Source organism: Leuresthes tenuis, unplaced genomic scaffold (genome assembly GCF_036924035.1).
Source record: "Leuresthes tenuis unplaced genomic scaffold, fLeuTen1.0.hap1 SCAF_22, whole genome shotgun sequence".
In the NCBI taxonomy this organism is placed as follows: Eukaryota; Metazoa; Chordata; class Actinopteri; order Atheriniformes; family Atherinopsidae; genus Leuresthes; species Leuresthes tenuis.
The window spans coordinates 9991382-10017562 of NW_027325376.1; the positions used below are offsets into that span (position 1 = coordinate 9991382).

Consider the following 26181-nt stretch of genomic DNA (forward strand, 5'->3'; position numbering starts at 1 on the left):
ATATTTTGACAGTTTTCAAGAAGGTCTTACTAATAATGACTCATGTGAATTCCACTAGAATAGAAAGCTGACACTTCGTGAAGTGGTGAGCTTTGGCAGGAATTTTTTATTCATCTATTTCTTACAGTTGAGATTGTGTTTGGAAGAAAACTTATTCAGTTTTGTGGAATAATAATAACAATAATAGCAACTTACACTTAATAAGCTGTAGTTTTAGTACAAATCTGAGAAGCTGTTTTTTGGAGAAATAAAGTTCTTAATGGCACACCCCAGTTCAGTTATGACAGTATGTATTTACTGTACTTACCTTTTGGCTATGGCTACAACTGTTAACATGAAAAGACAAATCTCCTCTCACCCTCGAGCTTGGGGTGTAAAAGTGGGCACAAACAAATAAAACCTTAATTTCAAAAACGTTGTTTAAATTTTACATTGTCCCAACCATTCTGGAATTGGAATTGTAAAGATTTTCATCAGGTTTGGTGTTAATCACTAATTATAATCTTAACATTAAAACAGTAAATAGTCTTGATTAGATTGCCTTGGTTTGCACATTGTGGTGAACATATTTCCTGTGAGGTCCATTTAAAGCATGCACTTAGTCAGTACAAAACGATTTGTGTAATAATCAAGCTACTACAGAGTCTCATAGTCTAAGAATAATAAAGTCCAGTCCTTCCCTCGCTGTCTCACACACAGCCGCTCTGTTTCCCTGTCAGCTCTGTTGGTTACGTAAGCACTGGGTGGATGAGTCACTGCAGTTTTCCAAATTCAGCAACATACATCTCAGGTGTGTGCACCCGCTGCTGGTGTGAACTCCAAGTAAACGCTGAGACATGGATGATGTATTTCTCAGTAATGCAGATGGGTAACAGGAACAAAAAGGAAAAAAGAAAGAAAAGACAAGGGAGGAAAAAAAAGTCTTGTGTTTTCTGAATCTTGCATGTTGGTGTGTGTTTGTGGTTTTACCAGCCTGCTCTGTATGAGCTCACTCACAGAATTAAATAAAGGCAACACATGGCTGCGCTTTGCTCAAATGTTTTAAAAATGATATCTACACAGTAAAACACAACACACAGTAACACACGATACTGACATTTTCTCAGGAAAGAAATTAAAAAATGAGAGAAAAGTTTGAAAATGAGATTCAAATGTAAAAGTAAAAAAAAAAGAAAAAAAGATTACAATGATTTGCACTTATGTCAGTGAAATCTCAGAGAGGTTGTCAAACTGAAAACTAAAAACAGTGCAAACTGTGTGTCACAAGAAAACAAAATAACGAGGCATCATGAAGAAGATGGAGAAAAACCAAGAGGGATGACGAACCAAATAATCAAATAGTGAAAACTTTTGGGCTTACCTTCCTCAGTCATTGAGTGATAATATTTTAGTTTCCCATAAGTCCCAAGCTCTACAACATCACAGCAAAAGACAAGGGTAAGGCAACGGACACACAGAGAAAAGGAAAAGAGTGAACATGACAGAACAAGATAGGTCCGCTGGATCTACGTACATCACTCACACAGGCACAAGAAGTGACATACAGAAAGACAAAGTCTCTCTGAGTCATCACTGCATAAGTGCAAGACAAAGCAAGGATTGAATTGCAAATAAAATACATTAGAGTCTCACAGTAACTCAGTCTGACAAAGAGCCTGCCAATGGCATGGGTTGGGTAGGGGGTTTGCAAGAAAAGGGGGGGAATATATACCACCATTAGAAAAAAAAACAAGGTTTATAAAGATATATTAACAAAAAACAAACTGAAAAGTAAAGTCAGAAGAGAATTTACTGGGTCAACATGCAACAAAAAGATGAGTCCTCCTCTCCTCTGGACGCAAGCTTTTTCAAAAACCTTATGATTCAGCATTTTATTTCCACAGTGAAACCCCAACAATTAACTTGATTCCCTTACTGAAGCAGTTCTTTATGACACAGTAAACAGACAGTCAGCACATCTGCATGATGAATTAGCCGGGAAATCAGACCTGCAGCAACAGCTGAAAGTAAAGCAGCAGAACACAGACTTTTGCCTCCCACGCTGCAGTTTGCTTTGGAAAAGCAGCTAACAGCTTGGAGCTGCTTTGTCCCTTTCAGCAATAAATAACTAATGGAGCGATGATTCAGTTTATAACATTGATCTGTTTAGTTTTCTCCAGCAGTGGGTTTTAGTTGTAGAGCAGCAGCAAATATGATTCGCCTACTGGCTGACCACATCTGTTTGATCACAAATTTATTTAACAGACAATGACCCCGCACATCCACACAGAATCTTACAACAGATGGTCCCCACAGAGTCCTGATAAATCAACATCATGGAGTGAGTCTGGGGTAATACTTTATGAAGAGACAACTGAGAAATGTGTTAAATTCTTCAGCATGTGTTAAACTATCTACCTTGAATAGCTTTCTGTCAGAGAAATACTCCCTGTAAATATGTCTAATTGAATGTTCTTGTTGTCATAACCAACTTTTAACTTTATGTTAACAACAAAACAATATGGTAAAGTGTTTTCAAGCTGCCAATCTGCAGTTTGTAATGTAATTTCATAAAAATGACAGATGGCCAAAACGGTGGAGGTAGGCCTCCCCACCTCCCAAAAATATCGCCTCTGGGCATGAGGTGGGGTAGACTCTGGAAAGGTTATCACTCCATCACAGACACAGACAATCATGCACGCACGCACTCATTCACTGCTAAGGTCAATTTAGAGCCCTCAGTCAACACAACATGCATGTTTTGGATGTTGGAAGGAAGTCATTAGGAAGAACATGCAAACTCCACACAACAAGGCCCCATCTGAGATTTGAACCAGGAACCTTCTTGCTGTGAGGCAACAGTGCAAACCACCGCATTCCACACGGAAATAAAAATTGCCATTAGCTTTAAGAGGAGTGATGGTGCACTACACGACTAATTTTTATGGAACAGTCATTTCCTGCATCCCCACCACAAATATGAGATGCAAATGAGGATCTAAAGTAGCCTGGTACAATTTGTAAACAAGTCTTAAATGCTGATGCCGTAAAAAAAAAAAAAAAGGAACTTCATGGCCAAAGGCCAACTCTTGCCTTTGGGGGTGAATCAATTGTTGCTTGAGCTTGTATCACAGCCAGTGGCACAGGGAGCATGTCACTGGCAGAGTGAACAATCAATTCAATAAATTGTCGAAGAATTCTGAAGCAAACATCCCACCCCCAGTAAAAAAAAAAGAAAAGATAAGGATGAAAAAAAGGGGGCAGGCTTTACAACATGATCATCATCCTAAACACACCTCAAAATCTATAATGTTAGCCTTCTGCTAGCATGGGTTGGTCAGACGATAAAATAACCTATGATTCTCATAACAGCAGTGCATGCAACAATCTTACAGATCACATCTTACAGATCTTTTTTTTTGAGTATTCAATTGCTATGCTGAATTGTTATATTTGTAATACATTTTTTAAATGAACCCTTTATATCTATTTGTATATCCATCGTTCTGCACAGTAGAATGGACATGATTCCTCTATGAAAAGGCATAAAGAAGAAAAGTACTGCATCAAAAGTACTGCATCAAAGAGAAAAGTGGAAGAATCAGCGAGCCCGGATGCTGTTTTGTGAGAATTTTGAGGGTTTGAGAGATGGAGAATCATCAGGCATTGGCATGTGAATCATCCTTAGCCAAGAACCGAAAACACGAGGAGGCGAAGCAAGCTCAGGATAGACAAAGGCTGACAACAAAAATAAACACTACTGTGGCTTTTAATAGAAACTGCGAATGAAAAACATAGATCTACAGACGAAAGATGCCCAGGTTGCTTATTTTCTCCTGGACAGGTGATTTTGCCTGCCGATATATAGTCTGTGGACAGCATTTGAGATGGTTATGATCTCAAAGTAGACCGCTAGATCAAATTAGGTCATCTTTTACTCATTCAGCTAATAAGATAAGCAAGAATGGGGGACCACCAGGTGACATCTGGGTGTCCAGATTATCGCACGCCACTGTGTGGTCTACACTGGCTTCATCATACATATCTAATTTGGAACATAAACACCATAACAAATGCTAAAAAAAAAAAAAAAAAAAAAAAAGTCAACTACTTTTTTATATAGTGCTGTTATCCCTTTTAATCACACAAATATCCAACTTAGCCCACCAGTTGGCGATCCCTCTGCTCCTGTGAGAGGGGATTATGGTGCAAATCTCCTGCCGAATCTGAGACTTGGCAACCCTTAGAACTCAGTCTAATGAGAAGAAAACGCATCTCATTTCAAAATACGTTGCTCTTCTGCAGCACTCCCAGACAAGTGCCTCAATCCCATATGATTAGATGATTTTGATTTGAAGTGCACTACCCCTGTAAGGCACGCCTCTAACTAAGGCTTCTCTGAGGGCAATTATTCAAAGACACAATCGCCGACTGCAAGCAGCTGTCTTTGCCCTCTGCAGCTGGACAGAAAGAAGCTTGTTGTTGTTTACCAAGGAACCTCTCGTCCTTGTTACGTGACCTCTAAACCTCTGTTGGGCTGTGTGTGTGCGTATGTGTGCATGTATGTTCTGTCTGCTGGGGGTTGGAATGTGGGGGTAAATTCACAGCCTGTGCAAAAGCAAAAAAAGCTTTTAACATTGATTGTTTCCCTCAAGCGGTGTGGGGTGGCTCAGAGGGTGAGGGAGGAGGTTGGGCATGTATGCGTGAGTTTGTGCGCAAGTGCACGATCCTGGTGTTGTGAGAGGGATGATGGATTGTTATATAACATACTAGAAAGATTATCTTTCAAAACAAAATTAAGAAAGTGAAACTTTAGGCGACATTTGCATGTTAGACATTTCCACATTAAATGCACGTATTTCCTGGTTTGGAGTGCTCTGTAAACACACGGCTCAGTTTCAAGCTGAGCTAAATTTGAACCATTAGCTAAATAGCAGTCTTAATTGAAAAGCTATTAAGAAAAAGTGAGCACAGGGGTAAATTGAGAACTTAGAGAGGAGAGAAACAACTCATATTTCACAGCAACTGTGACGAATATAATGTTTAAAAGTAATTTGCACAGGTCTTTGAGCTGCAGTTTGTTTTCCAAAAGACTTGTCAGATGGCTTTGGATTTGACTTAAACCATAATGTTAATTTGAGCGAAGGAATTTATGAAAGGAAAACAGAATTAAATTAGGTTTCAAAAGAGGTAAATTAGGTGTGGTGGTAAGCAGTGTCACCTCACAGCAAAGAGCTTCCTCGTTTGAATCTGGGCTGGGGCCTTTCTGTGTGGAGTTTGCGTGTTCTCACCATGCATCCGTGGGTACTCTTTACGTACTCTGACTTCCTCAAACCGTCCAAAAGCGTGCATGTTTCTGAATTGAGCGTAGAAATGAGTGCGAGTGTGCATGGTTGTTTGTCTCATTATTTCTCCGAATTGGTCCTTCGATGGACCTTTCGGTCAGTGGCAGCTGGGATAGGCTCCAGCCCAATGTATTTCAGTGTACAGTGTATTCCAAACAGTGAAATAGGTTTGTGTGGAACTTTGCATACTTTTCACTTTCAGCGTTCACTGACTTGGTAATACAGTGACAGGGCAGGGACAATAAACTAACTTTCAGTCAGTAAGAGGAGATAATCAGTAGTGTTGATGGTGATGTAACAGCTAGCTTTCTCCCTAACAGCAGCAAACTTTTTACCCTCAAAGGCCAACACTGCCCCCTACAGCTAAATTAGCTACTTTTCTCAAATATTTAGTCACTTTTTAACTGCTAATCCTATCAAAATGCTTTCAAGTCAGGCAGAGCTTCAAAGCTTCTAAAGATTCAGGGCTTTTTAGTCTGGTCAAATTTGTCTGATTTATCTGATCTGGCATTCAGAGGTAGCACAATGAAACTGAAAACATCATCTGATGCAGTCCAACAAATCCATCAAAGTATTACTGGTGTTTTATTCTATCTTTTATGAATTGGTGAATTCATATTTTTCAAACAAAACAAATATGAAACCAACACATCAAAATAAAGCTACATAAAATCTTCAGATTCTACTGATTAAGATTATGCACAACTCTTGATCTTCTTGCAAGCATAAATCAACAAACACAACTACAGAACAGTCAAGCTAAATTTATTCTCAGTCTTTAGGGGTTAAATGTTTTGTGGTGTTGTTTGCGTTTATGCATGTTTGATTATCAGCTTCATTGTAATACTAGATATGTCATTAGAGGCCCGACATGAAAAAATGAAAAAAGAAAATATATATTGTCAATACATTATATTTGTAGAAATGGAAAATACGTTTCCATTGCCCACAGGGTCAGTGACACTGAGTGCATTATTGAACCGTGTGATCAATGTGGCCCTGGGTCACCATACAGAGAGGACAGCTGGTGGGGGCAGAGTGAGGAAAACTGCAAAACGCTGTTGAGAGAAATGCACTTACGGCTCACACCAAATGGCTGTTAAAGAGAGAAAAGTTTACCTTTCCTTGTGAATTTCATCTTGTTTGGGTACGAACAGACACATAAACCTAACTGGTTATCTTTTGGTCCACATCGAAAACTTCCAGTGAAACAGTGAGCCATGCCTTCTTTAGTCCCACCAGTTTACCCTGTAGGCGGTTTGTCTTCCACTATGGGTTAATCATGGTTAATGCAGATGACCTTGTCTGGTCTCTGCTCTGCACACCGATGACTTCTGTTAGACCCAGGCTTAATAAAAATTGACCCAGTGTCAACAAAGACGTCCAAGGTCACAGTGGCGATGAGAATCTTTGTAGTCTATCTCACTGTGATAACGATCAGCAGGGGGGCAACAAAACAGACTCTGCGCCAGCCCTTTTAATGTGGCACGCAGCGGTGCTGTTATATAAACATGAGGAAACTATCGGATATTTGAAAGTTAATCAAATTTTGGTCAAGTTTAAAAATAATGACAGTTTATATACTTGTGTGTTCTTCTGCACTTAGGCCAACTCCAGTTGTGGGTATGCACAGACTCACCACTCGAGTTAAGATCAACGGTGATATATCTTATTGAAGGGCTCGAGCCGAAGGCGTAAACGCAACCTGAATTCTGAGTGCTGTTTTGGGAGACATAATTCCACATCCACAGAGGCCTCAAACAGTAAAGTGAGAGCCACTCTGCCCTGCTCTTTCCCAATATCTCTTTGCAGTTCAATATTTGATGCCACTCCTAAGTGATATTGTGCAGCTTCGCACTGATGGAAGAAGAGATGTCGATGCTTTGAGCTAACCGTCCCGGTTTATTGCAATACTCCCTGAAGTCGAAAACATGCAGAGTGAAAGGTTATTATACTTAAAGATATTAGCATCAGCAATTTGTTGATGAACAAAATCTAGATGCTGAGTAAACATAGGAAACGTAAGGAGAAGGTGAATACTTAAATCGACAGCAGTTTGGTGGGAACAGCTAATTATAAAAAGCCAAAGACAGAAACTAATTTCCATTAATTGCTCAGTCAAGCTCTCATTGACTTCAAGTTCTGATGGAAAGGATGTAAAGAGAGCTGAGAAAACAGTGCCAGCTCACGAACTAAGCACAAACCTGACAAATGATGGGAATTGACAGACCGTCTTCTCCCAACATGTTCTGCTAAATATCTACTTAACCTCACAAACCCAGACAATGTGAGAAGGAAAACTCAAACCACAGTTTTTTGGGAACAGTTTTTTCCTCACAGAGAACAGCAACAAAATACTATAAGGAATTCATAAGAGGAGAGAGAGGATTAGGGACAATGGGGAAAACAATACAGAAATGGTTACAGAGGGTTTCCAGGGAGAATGCATCCACAGAGGAGAATGATATATTTGAAGGAGAGTCTGCAGGGATGGACAGTAAAGAGTGGACATACAGCACAGCGACGCTCAGGAAATGTATACATAGGGGACACACCAGATAAGAATTGCCTCCCAGCTGTTGGAATGAGAACAAACAGATTTTTTTGGAGTATACGGAGGGGATACAGAAATTAGAGGAGTAACTCACCAGAGTCAGCAAATTCTGAGGGGACAGTAAAAGAAAGAGAAATAGGAAGAAGACAGAAACAGAGACAAGATAAATCCAGGAGATATTTAGTGCGATAGTGAACATTGAATCAGTGATGGCTATCATTCCAAGATGGAAAAAAAAGTACAATAAAGGTGCAATTGGAAGAATGAATAGACCTTTATTACACTAGTGAATTATTTAAAAGATCATCAGAGAAAATTTGCTTTTGAGGATGCCTTTTGGCAAAGAGTTAGATTTGAAGATTAATATTGCTCTGTCCTTTTCTGCACAGTATGAAAACAGAGCCAGGAAACGAAAGCCCAAAGACTGACAGCAAATCTTTGGCTTAGTGCAAAGATGAAAAACTAAATTACCTACCAGTACCTTAAATATGACAGAATGACATAGTTATGTCCTGGTTATTGCTTCATGTTTAACATATAACTATGTCAATCCTGTCAATCCTCAAATCTAACCTTGTGTTATGCAGTTTAAGAAACATATTTCTGACAGACAGGCATGCGCACACTCACGCAAACAGACACACACAAACACAATCCGTGTACACGAACCAGGGTTTTTCCTGCAGTATAACCTTCAAATTTTTCTCTAACCAAAATCTGTCTATGTCTGTGATGATTAAACTGTATGGCATTAAATGCTTAGCTTACTGGGAAATTAAAATGAAAATAGATGGTGCAGAAGAAAAGGTGCAATCAAAGCTTAAAAGTGAAGCATCTGAGCAAGAAAAACCCTACAGACATACACACACACACACACAGAAAGAAAGAAAATACACACCACCACTAACTAACCCCACTCTCAAAGTAAATGTAGAGGCTAACCACTTCCCAGCACTAGCAACGTCAGACTTTCTCTCAGCACGGAGGCACAGACAGCTTATTTTGAGAAATGCCTATGAAAAATGTATGGATGGAATCTTGCCAGCTCCCCGTGGCTGTGCTGAACTACTCTTAAGAGCAACCAAGGACAAGCAGCACAGCCTCCATCTCTGATGAATGCACCCATTTATCTCTCGATGCTGTGAGCTCATCAGCAAAATTGTCTTTTACATGAATAAAAATCTATTAAATGTGCCTGAAATTCTACATTTTGCCCTTGTCTTCTGCAACCTTTGTTCACCCCTTAAAGTAAGGCAGCTAGTGAAATTATTCAGAACTATAAACAAATGAGTTGAAATGTAGTCACAAGACTAATCACTAGTATACGTTGACTGGAGAATGAAAATTTCATCCAAATCTGTTACATGTAAATTTCTAAATAATATATTCACACTAACGGAAGCCTTAAGTGTTGCTTTTGTTCTTGCAAGTAATTAATTCAGTCCTCACATCATGTCACAGTGTACTTGTTGTTTCACTGCATTCATTTCCAGTCATTAATTTGCCAAAGTACCCATCAGTCAAATCTGATACAACATCCTCACATTTGTACTGTCTGACCATTACAATCCACAAATATTCATTATGGCTTAAATATTATGATATGTCATTGTGAATGAGAGGAAAGAAAGTGAAAAATTGCACGCACATCTCCAGAGCAAATGAGCGGTAATTAATTCATGTTAGATGCAGAAGTAGACTAAATTACAGAGGGACCAGGTGGAGTTTGAGTACAGTAAGCTTCTCTTGTGCAAATATATGAGCAGCTGTACAGACATGAACTCTACCAGCTTGTAATATTTTAAACTTTAATCACTTAGATGGAATGGATGGAATGATGAATACACTAAGAGACGGGATACCTTGGATTCAGTGTAGAAGTGCGATTTGATGCTGGCTAATGTATCATTTGATGCCAGTCCTGCCATTGTTTATTAATCATTCCTGAGCTGACTCATTCAAGGGTTTAACTTTCCAGGAAAGTAAAGTCAATTTTAGAAAAAAAAAAAAAAGGTATATCTTCTCACTACTCAGCAGACATCTGCTAATAATGTTACATTCACCCAGAAGAAAAATGTTTAGTCTGACTACTTTGTTGTGTTCATAAATGGCATTTGTTATTCTGTAGTAATATTGACACTCAAGCTTTTCTATGAACAACAACATACATTGAACATCACTTTCTATGAAAACTAATTAAGAAGAGGGACTAAAAATGATAACATCTACTAAACTGGCATCAATTTTCAACACGAATATTATTTCACATGGAGTGTTATAAGACACAGCTTCCTGGTCCAGTTCAAAGACCAAAGCTAAATTAGGAAACTCAAAGGACAAACTCTTCAAACTCTCTTCAAATCTCTGTTGCCTGTTTGCTTTCCGTAAACATGGCATATATAACTCTCCTTCATCTTCTCAGGGTAGACTGAATTTGGGATGACACAGCACCTCCCTCAGCATCCTAACATATTCATCCCCTCCGCCTAGCAATGACACTGCTGTTTAGCATTTTCTTTAGCTGAGCTAATAGGCCATCATTTTGGATTAAAAGAAAACTTATCTTCCACCTCAGCTGTGCAGTGAAACAGCACTGAGCTTGTCCTGGCTCACGCAGATAATTCTGATAAAGCTAAAAATTGGTATTTCCGAACGTTAATGATGGAGTGTCTGGATTTTGAAGAAGTACATGCGGTGCTTGTCAAATACAGTTTTATTTGGATTGGGAGCTAAATTCAATCCGGAAAGACACTTAGTACTGTTATATGTTGCCATGAATGTGAGCTCAACCGTTGTCTTGTAGAGATGCCCTCTTACTTTGCGTTATGTCCGTTTTTTGATAAATCTGAAAGGAGGATTTAGGTCATTTCAAGACAAAAAGACAACATGGACGACAAATTCCTGTCTTGCTTACCTGAAAATAGACAATTATGGATAGTAAAAAGACAATTTATGCTTTATATCCTAGAAGTAAGCAGCTTTTTTCGCCCTGCACAAATCATCTTACCTTCACTCAAAGGGTCCAATGTGTGAATCATCAGCTGGAAAATGCTGTTCCTCATTAAGCTGTTGTGCAGCGAGGCAGAACTACCTCCCCTTTGGAGGCGAGGCCTGGCCTGTGAGAGGAGAGCAAAGTGTCAGTCAAATATGTCACTAGCAGAGATGGGACTCTTTCAGTATGACATGATTTCTGGAGTCCAGTAAATGCTCATAAAGCATATATATAAAACCCCATGATGTAAACTACTGGTTATAAAAAGCTTAATTAATTAAATTCAGGAAGTCATGCTGTTTATAAACTTTAATGTTACTAATTTTACATCGTGAGGAAATATCATTAAAGGCACTTGTGCATTTTATTGTTTTGCATTCACATAATTTAAGCACAGAAAGAAGTACTCATGTTACCGCAATATTTGCTCATGAATAGAAGAAGCTTTACCACCTTCCCTTTGGCTCAGTGGGAGTGTGACTCCCTAATCCTCTTTTTCATAATATACCTAAGCAGAACCTGAAACCCAGTAAAAATCATAAAGTAGCAAAGCTTCTTAAAAATACAAGCCCTGTTGATTTAGAGAGGTGTGCTCAGCTTGAGTGACATTTGAGTTCCTTCTTCAAAACAACCCCTGCCAAGGTCACCCCAGCAGCTGAGGCTGAAGTTGAGAACTGTGGAAAAATCAGGCACCGTCGCAGGTGACAGCTGCTGGGAGTGGGTCTGCCTTTGGATGCTCTCAGGTGATGCGTAGGCACAAGAGGTGTTGGGTGCTAATTCACAAGCACATATGGGTGTGAGTGGTAAGCAAGGGAGACATATTGACTGGCAGGGCTTGTATAAGGTCTAGGAGACATGGCCTCACAGCATGAGAATTAAATAATCATCTTGTTCTGTTGGGTGTTATTTGCTTCTTTTACATTCTAGATGAAAGCTTTTTGGAATCATACAAGCAGTAAAAGAGTCTTGGGTTTGCAAAACACATGCTCTCCATTTGATTGCCTTTTGCATGCTGTGTACAAGTGCACGGCAGCAAAGAAAGTGCTTCAAAAAACAGATGGAGCTATTCTCTGCACACAGGGAAGCTAAGGGTTAGAAATAGCATTTCTTGTTCACAGAATTGAGGGGGGGGGTTACACTTATACAACTACACAAAAACAGGGACAAACACAGAAGCAGACGTCTAAGTGTCAATCAGACAGGACCTACCGACAACTTGCCATCATCTTCTGGCGCTCCAGGACTCGCCTTCTCATCCAACACAAAGAGAAGAAGAAGTAAAAGGGGGGAGAGGGAGAGAAAGAGAAAACAGAACAAAGATGTGAAGCATGCCTCACACAACCACACAGACAAGATGAAAAGACGATAGAGAAGGACATTACAGCACTGGAACGGTGATGACTGACTGTGATGTAAGTGGACAAGACTTGAGGGACAGATTCGCTCCCTCTGCTGTGCCTGCCTACTGTGTCGGTCACAAGCTGAGTCAGATAAGACTGTGTCTACTTGAATTTCTTTGAAATCCATTAAAAAATGCCACCTCAGTATGTCACTTAGGTCAAGGATGTCGGCTCATATAAAAATTTCTTGCATTTCTATGTAAACATTAAAAAAGTACAGTAGCTATGACGTAATGAAAGACATCTCTACTCTCACGAGCCACTATTAAGGGCCATCTATGAAATACTCTTAGTGGTGAATATGAATCAGTTCAAATTTATTCAGTCAATTTTTTTTTTCTATCAAAAAAAAACAATTTACAAAAGTATTCAGAAACTCTTGCTCTGGCACTTGCCGTACTTTGATTAATAGTCCCCGAGCTGCATTTACAACTTGATTGGAGTCCTGCTGGGGCTAACTACATTACATTATTGGGACATAAATAAGGCGGTACACATCTGACTACATCTCAGAGCTGATGATGTGTGTTCAAGTGAAAAGAAAGCCAGGAGGTTGAGAACATTATCTGTAGAATTGTTTGACAGGATTGTGTCTAGGTGCAGATCTGTGTTAAGATACAAAAACATTTCAGCAGCGTTGTAAGGGTGCTAAATCACAGCAGCTTCTGTCATTCAGTTTGAAGCTTAAAGTGGACTTTGTAAACTTGCCCTGAAAACAGAGCAATCAACTATGAAGATATTTGGTCAGGACAGGCAGCCAACAAGCCAAAGAACACCGTTATTGAGATCCAGTTCCCCACAGAAGGATAACCATCAGTACAGCACCAATAGTCAGGTGTTTATGGTAGGGTGGCCACACATTTTCTTTTACACATGATAGCCGACAAGGAACTTAACTAGACCTAGACTAGAACCTAGTGTAGCATCTCTGGGAAGATCTGAGAATCTGAGAATGTTTCTGCAAAACATTGCAAGGCTCAGAATCTGTACAATCACTACATTTTGCTCAATTTCTTCCAAACAGAAACCAAGCTTATGCCTTCTTAAGTCATACGTCTCACTATGCGATGATGTCTCGCTATGCGATGATGTCTCTCTATGCGATGATGTCTCGCTATGTCTCCCTAACACATGATGTTCACACTCCATATCTCTTTTCACATCTTTTAAATGTTCCACGCCATTCATTTGGCTACAAATGCTTGTAAAGAAGAAGGAGGGGGTGGCAGATGGTGCTACTCTGCACAACATTTTCCACTCTTTTCACTTTTTTCAAGTCTTTTCACTTTTCTACCTCACCTCACTTATGAATGGTTAGGGTTAGGAGTTCTAAGCACATGCTTAACTTTAGAATTGACATACATGGCATGGATTTACGAAGCTTGAAAATTGTGGTTGAGAATAATACATTTGCAGACAGGAGTGTCCAGTTCTAAGGATAAGGCCCTAAAGGATAAGGATAAGGCTTATTTACAACAATGACCAAAGTAGTCAAACAGAAGCAAATGAGTAAACCTGTCCATGATCGGGAGACTGTAGTTTACCACCAACAAAGGTACAGCTTGCTTCTTGTTGTCCCCAAGTAATATAGGTAACAAATTCTGCATGTTTGCCCCTCTAAAGGTCTCTAATTAACATGTCACACCTTGTTTGTTCAATCCATATGACAACTGAAGCATGAACTTGACAAGTTACGCTAACCGGCTGCTGGCTGTAGCTTCGTATTACCTGGATCTTTCATGGAATCTAACTCTCAACAGAGAAGAAAATAAGTGCATCGTGCCAGTTTTTATGTGATAACTTTGTTGCAGAGAATGTGCCACATTGGGCCAAAGAGACTCTTGTCTTTTAACAATCGCTTGATTTTCTGCCATCATTCCCAGCAGGCCTTTTTTGGCGTGCTCATTACTGTGACGGCTTATTTTTAAAACAAAAGCCCTTCACCAACTGAAGTACGCTCACTTTATCTTCAAAAAATGAGTGTGAAACAACAGTTGCTCGAGGCCTCCGCTTCTAACTGCAAGGGAACAAACAGATCTTTGTTCAGATCTTAGAATATCGAGGCAGTGAAACAGAGCCTTGATACCTAAGATCTGAACAAAACACACAATTTCAAAGAGAAATGTGTAGAATGTGGAGGCACTGGTGTGTGCTGATAAGATGCCACATGCCAAAAGAGATTCAGAAACTGATCTAGTTTGATTTTGAGGTTTTAAAAATGGGCAAATGCACAAATTTAAAGACAGAGCTTTCAGGTCTACACCCAGTTACTACAGTGACTCTGCACCGAAAACCAAATCCTTTAATAACTGTACAGGAAATAGGGTGGTTTTAAGTCAGATCGTGAGAAAAAAGCTTGGGAGGGTGTTTTGCTCCAAGAGACTGTTGGATTAATGAAAGTAAATTAAATTGTTTGTGGCTTCCTTTGTTGATTATACCTCAGTAATGACCTTTTAGATTAAATTCAATTTAACTTGAAAGAACATTTCCTTCTTAACTAGCTCTATTCTATGAAAAAAAAACACCATTGCAGTCACTGCGGTCGTCAGTACCAACTTTGTCCCACTGTTTCTGTTTAACTGTTCATAATTTACCATATATCAGCATTGCCTCTGCATAGTTACAGATTAATAACAGAAATGAGAAGGCTAAAAATAAACATTCACAGAAGTTGAGCCAATCCTGAAATTTTCAACAGAGCTATTCAACTCTAACCTCCTTTCCCCCAACTATTTCATATCTTCAGGTTAATTCCCTGCACATTCTGGTATAATTATTCCATTTCTCTCCCTAGCATCCCACTCAAAGGCAAGTCAGAAGGTTTGGGAAAGAGCAGGTGAATATGCCAGATAGGAATTATGCCACGAGCAGCTCATTAAGCCGGTGTTAAATATTACAACTAATAATCACATAGGGAGATTAGTATGTTCTCTGGAGTTTTTGTGTCCTCTAATACCAGCAGCTCTGCAGTCTCATTCTTATGTAACGTCACGTCAGGCTCTTTCTTGGAAGGGGATCAGCTGAGGGAGATAAATGTTCCTCTGCAGTCATGTGCGTGTAACACGGTGTCATGGAGATTTATTGATTGACAGTGTGACATCAGATCTCAAATTGTCCAAAGCTTAAAGTGGGGACTTTTGGAGGAATCGTTCAAATGGAAATGCTAAAAGCAGAGCTGGAAGTCCTCACTTTTGAACATTGGTGCCAGATTAGGTTTTCAAATATGACATTTGTGAGCACAAAAACAGCCTATTTCTGGAGAAATTTCATTTGCATTTTCTCAGAGCTTTACAAATCCAAACCAAATTACACAGGATAATAATGGCATTTACACACTTTCTAGTTTGCCAGTGATGGAGTTCAATAATATTCGTAATATGTGCAGCTTATCCTTTAAATACTAGATGTACTATAGATATACTACAAAGCAGCCACCAGCAATCATCTTATGAGCTACTCGCTTGACATTTTAAAGATATTTTTTTCTGTATTTTGAGTTTCTGAGAGTTGGTGTGGAATCCAATTTCAGAATATAAATGTGGATCAAAGGAAAACTGGGAGTAAAGCTTGGTATACCATAAATAATGCTCAGGGACTCTTAAAAGTGTTGCACTGAATTAATAATTTGTTGAGCTAATAAGTGGTACGTGGCAATTCCTATGTTTTATATAGAAACAAAAGTGAATATTAATATACACCAGATGATATAGTCTCAATGCTGTTAAGAGAAGGACTTGAAGACTGCAGGAAGCTTAGATGATCCCCAGACTAGGTCCTACTTTTCAAAGATATTCAGACATTAACACATTAGATGAAATTCAGTCATCAACTTCTGAGGAAATTCTTTTGCTCTGTTGTGAGATGATAAAACTCTCACCTCTGAAAACCTTTTGTTTGAATGTGACTATTGTTTTTTCCTGAAAAATGAAGATAGCGATGGCCAGTTTCCAAAGATCTGTGCTTAACTGAATTTGCCAGAATGAAGCAACGGGAAGAATGTTCTGTTGTTCTTGGTGGTAACAGCTTGGAAAGAGATGGTTGATATTTTTCATCCTTTAAACCTAAACTAAAAGAACAGAAACGCTGACCAAGTTAGTGCAGTGTGGACTATTTTCTGATGAAGACACTAATGCCACACTGTTTATTTCAGGTCACTGGTGCACAAACCAAGTGGAAAAAAAATGCACCTAATTTCTAGTCTGTTGGACAAACATGCGAGTAATGGGATGGTGGATCACTGCCTTCCTGATACTCATTGTTCTGATATGAGGAGAAAAAGTCTTATCAAACAGACCCATGGTCCTAGTGTGAAGACATAATTATTTTCTAAAAAACTACTTTGTATTCAAAGGCAATGCTTAAATCCTCTACTTATCAGATCGTACTCATCCAAAACAGCAAGGAAAAATTAAAAAATGCACATAAAAAATTCAAGCTCAGGTCTGAAGAGGTTTAATTGGAAAACTGGAATCTTAACACTTTGGTTTTTGTCTGGATTTAATGAAAAAAGCCATAATTGTTTATTTGTGAGCTTCTAAGATGTGGAAAAAAAGATTTTGATACTAGGCAAGATGTTTGTTGTTGTTGATGTTGTTCATGCTAAACTGAGCAAACAGGCTGCTGGTTGACACTTGATGATGTTATCAAATCAATTTTTCAGAGCTTTTTTTTTTTCTGAGAGCTGCAAGAATGCAAATTGGCCTTTTTCCCAAAATGTGAATAATTCCATTAAAAATGTATTTCCAACAAAGGGTTTAGTTATGTAATCAAGCTGCAGCTCCACATGATTTTTGCAAAGATCGAAATGTGAAACAGAAAAATGTAGTGATAATTTCTTCAAAAAATGCCCGCTGATGCCCTTTATGAAGTACTGCATTTTAATGGGTGTCACCAGCCAAAGCCCTTACAGTAAATCTAACATTAGTCAAATGGGAGCAGATGTGGACATACTATAAATAACACATACGCTTTGTGATGCTCTGTATGTAAAGATCAGGGAAAGTGTTTCTGAAATTGTGCACAGCTCCAGGTATTTGCCTGCATGTGCTCACAGCAGCCAGCCTGTCCGTCAGAGCATGAAAGAACACCTTTGAGATTTGTCCATCTAGATTTCATCATGTTAGAGCTAAACTGTGGCGCTGCACGACTGAGCAGCAACTCCCCCTCTCAATAATGATGATCTTCAAGGAAAGAAGAGAAAAGATGCACAACAAATCAAGAAGCCATCCATTTCCTAATTAGTAACCCTTTCATTTTTCTAACAAGCAGAACTAATTACAGGAGCTGCCACGACACTGATTTCCCACAAGGCTATGCTTAAGACTAAGCCACAATTGCTTCCTCTTACTCTCTCCTCCCTTCTACCAATTAGACTTGTGCTTTTGTGGGACAAACAGTGTGGAAAAAAAAATCAACCCTGCTGTGTCATTTGTGCAAATTAACATTACCATGCAAAGTTGGGTTTGATCAGGCACAACTACTTTTAGTTTTTTTTCCTGCAGCATTTGATACGTTTGTTGTGTACTGCAGATACAGGGCTGGGAATCGAAAAACCAGTTCCACTTGAAAACCCAAATCTTCCAAATCTCCAAATCCAAATTGTACGCCTCTGAGCTTATCAATTCCTCTATTGATGCCAGCGGGTGCTGGCAAAAGACATTCTGACTGTAAATCAACAGTGTCAAACATATATGCCACTATTTTTATTTATTTTTTCCTTACACGGTGAAAAACAAATTAAAAAAACATTTAATTTAGTGGCCAAAACATTGCCAGTCTTGCCAACTTGGCCCGCCTGAGTGAGATCTCTGCCCTGCAGCAGAAACACCTCTCTCTGCCTTACCTGCTGCACTGTGAAATGTAGCTGTGCCTGTGAAGACCTTCAGCAGCATCGTGCTAGTAGTGTGTTCTATGAGGTTGTGAACTGCATGAGAAAACATTCTTTCGCATCCTACTTTCGCTAAATAAAACTGAAATCACCACACGGAGGTCGTCTGTAACTTATTTATCCGGCATGCTTTCCAGATGACGCAGAGGTTATGACATACTGGATGTATTTTATCTGGGCTGTATAGGATTTTAGAAATGGCAGCAGCTTTATAAGGAATTCAGCTGTATTAATATTCTGTATATGTGAGCACAGGGAATACGAGAAAAGCAAACATGCAAAGGGCTGGAACAAAGCAGATGATGCTCTACATAGATGCAGTACAAGTGCTGCTGTTTACCAACTGAACAGATCCTCTGCGATAGTAAATATTTTGCTTCATAATAAAATTAGAACCACAGTTAGCACATTCCTCTTTGAATTAGAAGGCCAAGATCAAAACAATATTGTCACATTTCCTCCTTTTTCAATGTTGCCAGAGAGACTGTTGCTACAGCCAACTGCTGACAGCTCCATTCATCTTTGCCGCTGACAGAGAAAGTGATGAGTAATGACACGGTGAATGAGTACCACCATTGTCACAAAATTAGTTGTGAAAAGCTTGCAGTCTTTCGCAAAAGTAGAATATCCACACCTCAGGTACATCAGGTTACATTACGTCTTTTATAGTCTGTTGATCTTCTATCCTCATCAGTTTAGTGTTTTATTAAAATCATCTGTACGGCGTTGAAAAAGACAAGAAAACCACAAGGTTATTTTGTTTTGGGATTTCTTGTTTCCTCATAGAAAACTAGGCAAAGAATCAACGAGTGGATTGATAACAAGCATTAATGGCAGTTTTATTACCCCATAGAGCTGTTTCTTAAGTGATTTACTCTCCAGATTAAATCTTGACGACAAGAAAGAAAGTTTTAGCTGAGAAAATTCAAGGGGTGGGTTAATGAATTCCTGCAAGCCTGATCAAGTACAGTATGTAAATGATCCCCCCTATCAGGTCTGAGCTGGTTTTGCTCTGCATATGCAGCAGACATTGAAAGGCTGAACCAGGTTCTTTGAACTTGAGATTTAAAGAAGAGATTTTTGTTTTCAATTAATTTTTTTCTTGTCTTGGCCCTATTGGTGATCTGTCCAGATTGAACCCTGCTTAAGTTTTAGTATGTCATCATTGTTGATCTTGTCTTGTTGTCAGTCACTGAAGCTTGGATTATAATGTGAGACGTGGGTTGCGACAGAGAAAAACTAGTTGAACTTAATCTGCTAATACAATCCAAGTGTGCCTGACCTGATACAACAGGGCACCCCTGTGTTTTCAAAACACCAAAATCTGTATATCTTGACTACTGGTCAAAGTGGGGTTTTACTGCTAATTTGCATGTGTCGTGAAGAACAAATGAAACAAGAAAGCTATGAGCAGTTACTACAACCTTGATGTAGAAGACAGTAGAAGCAAGGCAAAGCGAGGATTCGCAATTCTTGGTGAGTTCTTCCATGCCAGCCATAACACCAGTCTGGCACTTGTTGAGGAGCTAGCTTTCCTGAGCATTTGGCCAAGAACTTGGGAGCGAGCTGAGCTGAATGAGCTGGAACCTACAAGCCATGGGTGCCACTGATTGGGAGCTGAGAGCTACCTCAGCTTGCAGCCTGAGCTGGAAGCATGCTTGCCACAGATCTTGGCCAGCAAGCAGTGGCTTTCTAAAATTATTTAAAAAACCATAGAAGGTGAATACCGCAACAAAAATCTGGCCTCTTATAATGATCACCGTGTGGTTAATATGAACTAATAGAGGCTCCTTGACAATAAAAGCCAAGTAAGGATGGAGAAGGGAAAGAAAGCATACCAGTCATTACAATGTGTATAGAAAAGATGAAAAATATCACCAAAGATGTTTAGACCATTTTTATCTGATCTATTCTATTAAATTATCATGCTCTTTTAAACATGTCTCCATGTAGCTGTTTGATTCCTTCCTTTTAAACCACTTTGGATAAGACCATAGTAAGCTGTTGCATATGGTACGCATACGCCTCTTTTACCAAGAATAGGAGTGTTTTTTAACCAGCTAAATCACTACTTTGTTATTCTACATTCTAGCACACAGTGTGGTCTCTCTCCACAATAAACCACTAAAGTTAAACTTTTGGAGATAAATTCTGGAGGGAAAAACTTGCACATGAACCCACAGGTAAGTGGGGAAAAGGCATGTTCAAGAATTTGTTTTCTAATTCATTTAATTAAACAATGATAACTGAAATTTAAAATAAAGGCATGCCTCTAATACAGACCTGATACCCTAACATGTTGAACTAAGAAAAGACCTTGGCCTTTCTTTGAGTAAATAAATATCATTCTGATAGTTCCACTTGCATATTAAGCAAATTCTTCTTGAGAATCACTATCTGGTGCAAACATTTACAGCTAAATTACCCCAGAATTTGAAGTATTAAACGGAGCAGAGAGCAAGCTGAACAGAGTTAAAGTAAACAGAGAAGGTCAGTGTCACCTGCTGGTTGGCGGAGATGTGAGCAGGTTCAAGTTGCATGTACATAGATTCCCATTCACTGAATTAGTAAAAAGGTGAAGGGTCAGCCTCAAGCCATCTTAAGACCATGACAGCTTTTTTTGTGGCAAAAGATTTGAAATGCACAGTTTCGAGTGACACAGATGAGCTTTTAAATAAATGAATAACTGCTGGACTGGAACTTTAACTAAATCTATTGAGTGGCCTTCCTAGCCAATTTGTTACACTGACAAACTAAGAGATGCTAATGGTAGTACCTTGGTGGACAAAGTGACCACAAAGTGACATGTAGAGGCGTCTAGCAGTGTCTTTGCTCGAGCTACAGAACTACATTAACATAGTTTGGATTATAGAATCATCTTCTGTGTAAGGAAGCCTCCCTAACGCAACAGCGGATCAATATATTGGTTAAGTCAGCATTCGTGATCCGTAACAGTTCCTCGCATCATGATAGACTTGTGCCAAGAGGCAGGCCATGTGAAAAGCAGATTTCTTTGTCAATGTAATTGACACCAATAAGATTGAAGTTAAGTAAATGTCCTGAAGGAAAGGCTTAATGAACACACATTTTGTTAAGACCGTATAGTTGTTCTCACAAAGCTAATCTATTTATGCCTATTTATGTAATCAGATCCGGCTTTGTCATAGTTTTAGCAACAACTCCACTATTCTATTTTTCAGTAAATCCTGACAGAAGATCAAAGCCAACAATGTGTTACTCTTTCCAATTTCCTCATCCCATTCAGTCATACTCAGATAATGACTTAATATGCTGTTATTTTTATGCTGTCTGGCTTCCTAAAACAACTGGGAAGTGTCATTTTTAGTAAATGTCATTCAAACAGGAACAAAAAGAGGATTTATTGTGGACTATCTTTAACTGCACATTTACCACACATTTGATGCTAAAATTACACTTTCATCAGCAAGATGGTGTTCGCGGGAGGATGAAAACTACAGAGTATGTGGTCAATGTAAACAAGGACCAACAGTGTAACATTCCATTGCGTTCTAATAATTTTTGGAGCATGTCTATGCTCCATAGAATTAAGAGAACAAGACTCAGACTATGTCTACATAGGCGATTCTTAGTAGTATCAATTCATTACTCGTTTAAATAATTCCATATGATGCTTTAGAATAAAGAATTAAGAGTTCTGTTTAGGTTGGGGCCCATTTTGCCAATACACTACTACAATTAGCTCAATGTCACATGTGTCTGCACACCCAGGTGTTGTGTTTAACCACTAAGTCCAAAGATGTAGTCATTTAAAAAAAAAAAAACAGTGATCAGATGATGAAACAACTTGACAACATATATATTTTGACTAATGTATAGAAGTGTATCTAGTGTTTTGCAAAATGTATACAAAACTTATGCGCTTACAGTTGTGCAAATCAGGGCAGCTGTTTCGCTGCTTCAGTGTAAGGTTTCACTAACTATTGAATGCTTTTGATGTCTTTATACATTTATAAAATTCAAAGAAAAGAAGAGAAAAAAAACAAACTGTAATATAATTAAGGAAAGCAATAATATTCGGAGAGCAGCTGTTACTTTACTGCACTTCATCCACATACTCCTGACCACTGAATTGCTTTGTTGCCTTGTCAGTAGACAGTCAAGTCCGATGTAAGACAAAGTGCTGACAGAGTCGGCCATTATCTTTAAGAAGCAGAAAGTATGTAGAGAAAGCTTTCCGTCAGTCAGTCCACCTGGTCAATGGCATTCATTACAGACAGTAATATGCTGACAGAGCCCTTTCAGGTCACACTGATGGGCTTAGGTTGATGACAGACTCTTGCATCATTCGTCTGTAAGCGATCAACACAGGTATGAACCATCTTAGATGGGAAAAGCAAAACAAAGCCTTTCAGCAGATTCACTAAGCATAGCTCATTAGTTCATTAACTAGCTAACGAGAGGCTGATCGCAATCACTTCAATTTTAAGAGTTTTACTCTCTTAGAGTTGTGTTAATATTCTTGGAGGTCGTCTGTGTGATGTCAGCTCTTTCTGTAGCTGATGGAGCTATACACCAGCATGTTGCGCGGTGCATACATCATTGCCCTAGATTTCGCAAATTACGGGTATTACTGAAACTCTCAGAGCTGATGTAATGTTCAGCTGCTGCAGCTTAGTGAGGCTGATGATGAGGGTCAAAAATCCCCCCGAGGAAGGAGTTAAGCATGGAAGGCCTGTCAGTCTTTGACCAACCATATGCACATTTTCTATCACGCTGGGTTGTTTGTGTCTTTCCATAAGATAGGGATCTCGATGCCCTTCACATGAAGCTTTTACAGAGCAGTTGCATTATCTAATTCGACTCCACTTTCAAAAATAGCCTTTGATCAATAAGGCGTTTGGTTTCTTGCAAGCCTCAACATTTTACTTTCAGGCTCTCCCTCAGAAGAAAAAAAATCCTCTCTCATTTCACATGTCCAGGAACTGCTTTACCAGCTTCCAAGACCTAAATGACTAAACATGGAAACACATATGCCTTTACCGCAATGATCTCAAACTACTGATTTAAATAGGCCTCTCAGTGAAAATAATACCTTCATTCTTGACGAAAAAAAATTTGCTGTGCTGAAATTACACCAAGGTCCCAACAATGTGCTTATTAAACAGACACGACTTGAAATGGTCTGCGATGAAGAAGGCAGTTAAAGCTGGAACCGGAGCTTTTTTGTCTGTATAGGTCAAATCAAATAACTGTGAAGGTATTAAAAACAAAATCTGTATGATAAAAACTGAGGCTTGTCAATGACAGTACATGCCATACAGCTTATTGGTGCACGACTAAGTCTGCTTGTCTTGATTTAATGTATCATCAGAAGGCCTTCATGTAAATAATGATGGTGAAACACCAGTGCAAATTCAGAAAGATTGGAAAACAAGAAGGACTGAGTGTGAAGCTTCGAGATTAAAAATGGAGCCACAATATCACAGTCTCTAATTTATGAAGTTTACTGAAGACCAGTGAGGTAGAGGTGGTGCTGTCCATGGTGCTGCATCAGGCACAAAAACCTTAGGAGGAAATAAGCATAGACATGTCAGTCTATTATGAGCTGCAGTATCTCAGATCTTGTGCCAATGTGTCTTGCCTTCATCACAGCCAGACAGATAGACTGTGTTTTGTGCTGAAACATTACAGGACTCCAGAAGGACCAAGGGGTTATATCAATGAGACTTGGTGCTTAAACACAGTTAGGGTAGATGGATAGTATTTGCCATATGTTCAGTTTTTTATATTGGAATATCAACAGTATTTTTTTACATTCATAACTTTCAGCTAAGATTCTCCCATATCCCTATTTCTTTAACAAGCTTACGTTCATTTATATTTCCTTTTGTTGATTTTATAATCTCTGCTTTTTCTAACAGTATTGAGTTGTGCAATAATAAACTGAATGAAATCATGAAACAAACCTTATACCTACAAACTCTCAAATAATATGATAAAAAAATGTTACAGGCAAACTCCCCACATGCCCCCAAATGTCAAAACAAATTGATTTCCTCGCAGTGGATTTGTCTGGTAACTGTACAGTGTGCAGAATGGACACAAAAGCAGCCTCCTGAGACTGGCAATGCACTGTAGTACAGAGAGCCACCCGCAGTTTAACTCTGCATTTGGTCACTTTGGGTAACAGCAGAATTAATGTGCAGCTCATATTATGAGGAAATATAATGTTGAAAGAAGTTTCTCCATCACATTTATTTTTGTTGTATAAACACTGTTGAAGTCGACTTTAATGTCTAATTTTAATTTTATACATACTCCATTAAGATATTATTAGTTGCACTGACAGAGTAATAAGTGACAGAGTGACCATCAAACCATTAACAGCACCGGAGAGTCAGTAAAAAGCCACTGTTTGGTCTGACAATTATGATTCGGGGCAACATAAAAAGCAGTTATCAGCACCGGTGTAGCTAATGAGAACTGCCTGAAATTAAATTGAATTTGGACAAAAGCAGCATACCTACAAGGACAAACAATGCTGCTCAGAAAGCTTGCAGAATAATTGTAGACAATGGAAGCCAAACGTTGAAAGAAAAATCTCTGAATAGCCCACTGCTCTAATTTTTTACAACTTGGCACTATGTTTTGATTGAGCCATTACTTTATTCGGTACCTTTTTCACTATTGACAGTTTTCTCCATTGTCTAACAGTCCAACAACAAGATAAAACCTCAAAAACAGAAAAGCTAATTACTGGCTCAACAGTAGCCCATTTTCTCCTCCTTAGACAAGGAGCCACAGCTGGAGCGGATGATAAAACTTGGACTCCTCATTGTCATGGTGAGATCAAAGTCGCAGGCTTTCTATTTTTAAAACACTGGACTCTGGCTCTGTTGTTGCTGGCTAAATGGAAGCGCTCAAAAATCAGTTTATCACTAGAATGAACATTTTAATACCCTTTTGAAGTTTTCCACATTGCTGTGTTTAAGATTCTTAAGATTCAGTTTATTTTTTCGCATCACTCCCCAACATCAACGAAGCAAAAACATGCTATTTGAGAGTTTTGTACATTTGTCTAAAATGAAAAACTGAAATATGTAATTCGCACAAGTAATCAAATACTTCACTTATAACTTAGTTAATGAACTTTTGTCAGCAGCAACAGCCTAACGTCTTCTTGGGCGTGATCCCACAAGCTTGACAAATCAGTCATTCAAAGCCACTTTCATGGTTCTTCAGAGAGGTTTTATTGGGTTTAGGTCCAGATTGCGCCTGAGTGAATTCAGGAGTTTCACAGAATCTTCCTGAAGCCTCAACCATCTTTTTCCTCTTTCAGCAGCAAATCAAACAAAATGCCCCCTTCTCTAGCTCTCCTTTTTCCTTTGGCTTAAAACTAAAATGCATCCACAGTGACAATGTGACGTTTGGCTTTGCAACTAAATCCACAATTCTGATGTCAATAGACGCTCACCAAAATGTAATCAGTCAAATATTAAAGGTTAAGCGCTTCAAGATAAACAGTTGGTGCCATTAATCCATAACAGATGAAGTGGGCGCAAACATTGCAGAATGATGTGGAAATACTGGCAGCAATATGACATTTCTGTTAGTGTCATGCAGCTGTGGTAAGGTATGAGGTAGGGTACGTTATTGTTAGAATCTTTGCAATTTTCTGTTTGTTAACGAGATTAAACAAATGCAACCCTGCAGAACTGTATGGAATTTGGTGGCGAGTTGGAGCCTGGACAAAGGCTAAGTCTTGGTGCAGATTGTGATTGTGGATCTAAGCTTTTAGTGGTGAAATAATTTGAATGATCATACAAAAACAACTTCTGTTAGCAAAGATAATTGCAATCAGACCACTATGTAACAGGTGCCAACCTTTCATGGTGGTATGCTTTGGGTTAGAGATCCTGATCACTCTGGTAAGGTTTCCCCTCATCACTGCACTATATTTTTCAGCATCCATCTTTTCCTCTATCCTGACAAGTCTTTCTGTCCCTGTCAGGAAAAAACATTCTATAGTATGATGCCACTGC

General features: G+C 38.9%; 1 protein-coding gene across 7 annotated transcripts in view; it reads right to left on the reverse strand.

The window, feature by feature from the left end:
• LOC140281938 (sodium/potassium/calcium exchanger 2-like) overlaps positions 1 to 26181 on the reverse strand; it is a 51813-nt gene that overhangs the window by 16022 nt on the left and 9610 nt on the right. For 2 of the 7 annotated variants that reach the window (XM_072376451.1, XM_072376450.1), the window contains exons 3-6: positions 12080 to 12126; positions 10886 to 10994; positions 7973 to 7987; positions 1361 to 1411 (exon numbers count right to left, since the gene is read on the reverse strand). In XM_072376451.1, coding sequence (XP_072232552.1) covers positions 1361 to 1411; positions 7973 to 7987; positions 10886 to 10994; positions 12080 to 12126 — 222 coding nt within the window. The remainder of the gene's footprint in view (positions 1 to 1360; positions 1412 to 7972; positions 7988 to 10885; positions 10995 to 12079; positions 12127 to 26181) is intronic. The other 5 variants (XM_072376452.1, XM_072376453.1, XM_072376454.1 and 2 more) reach the window with 5 other exon arrangements.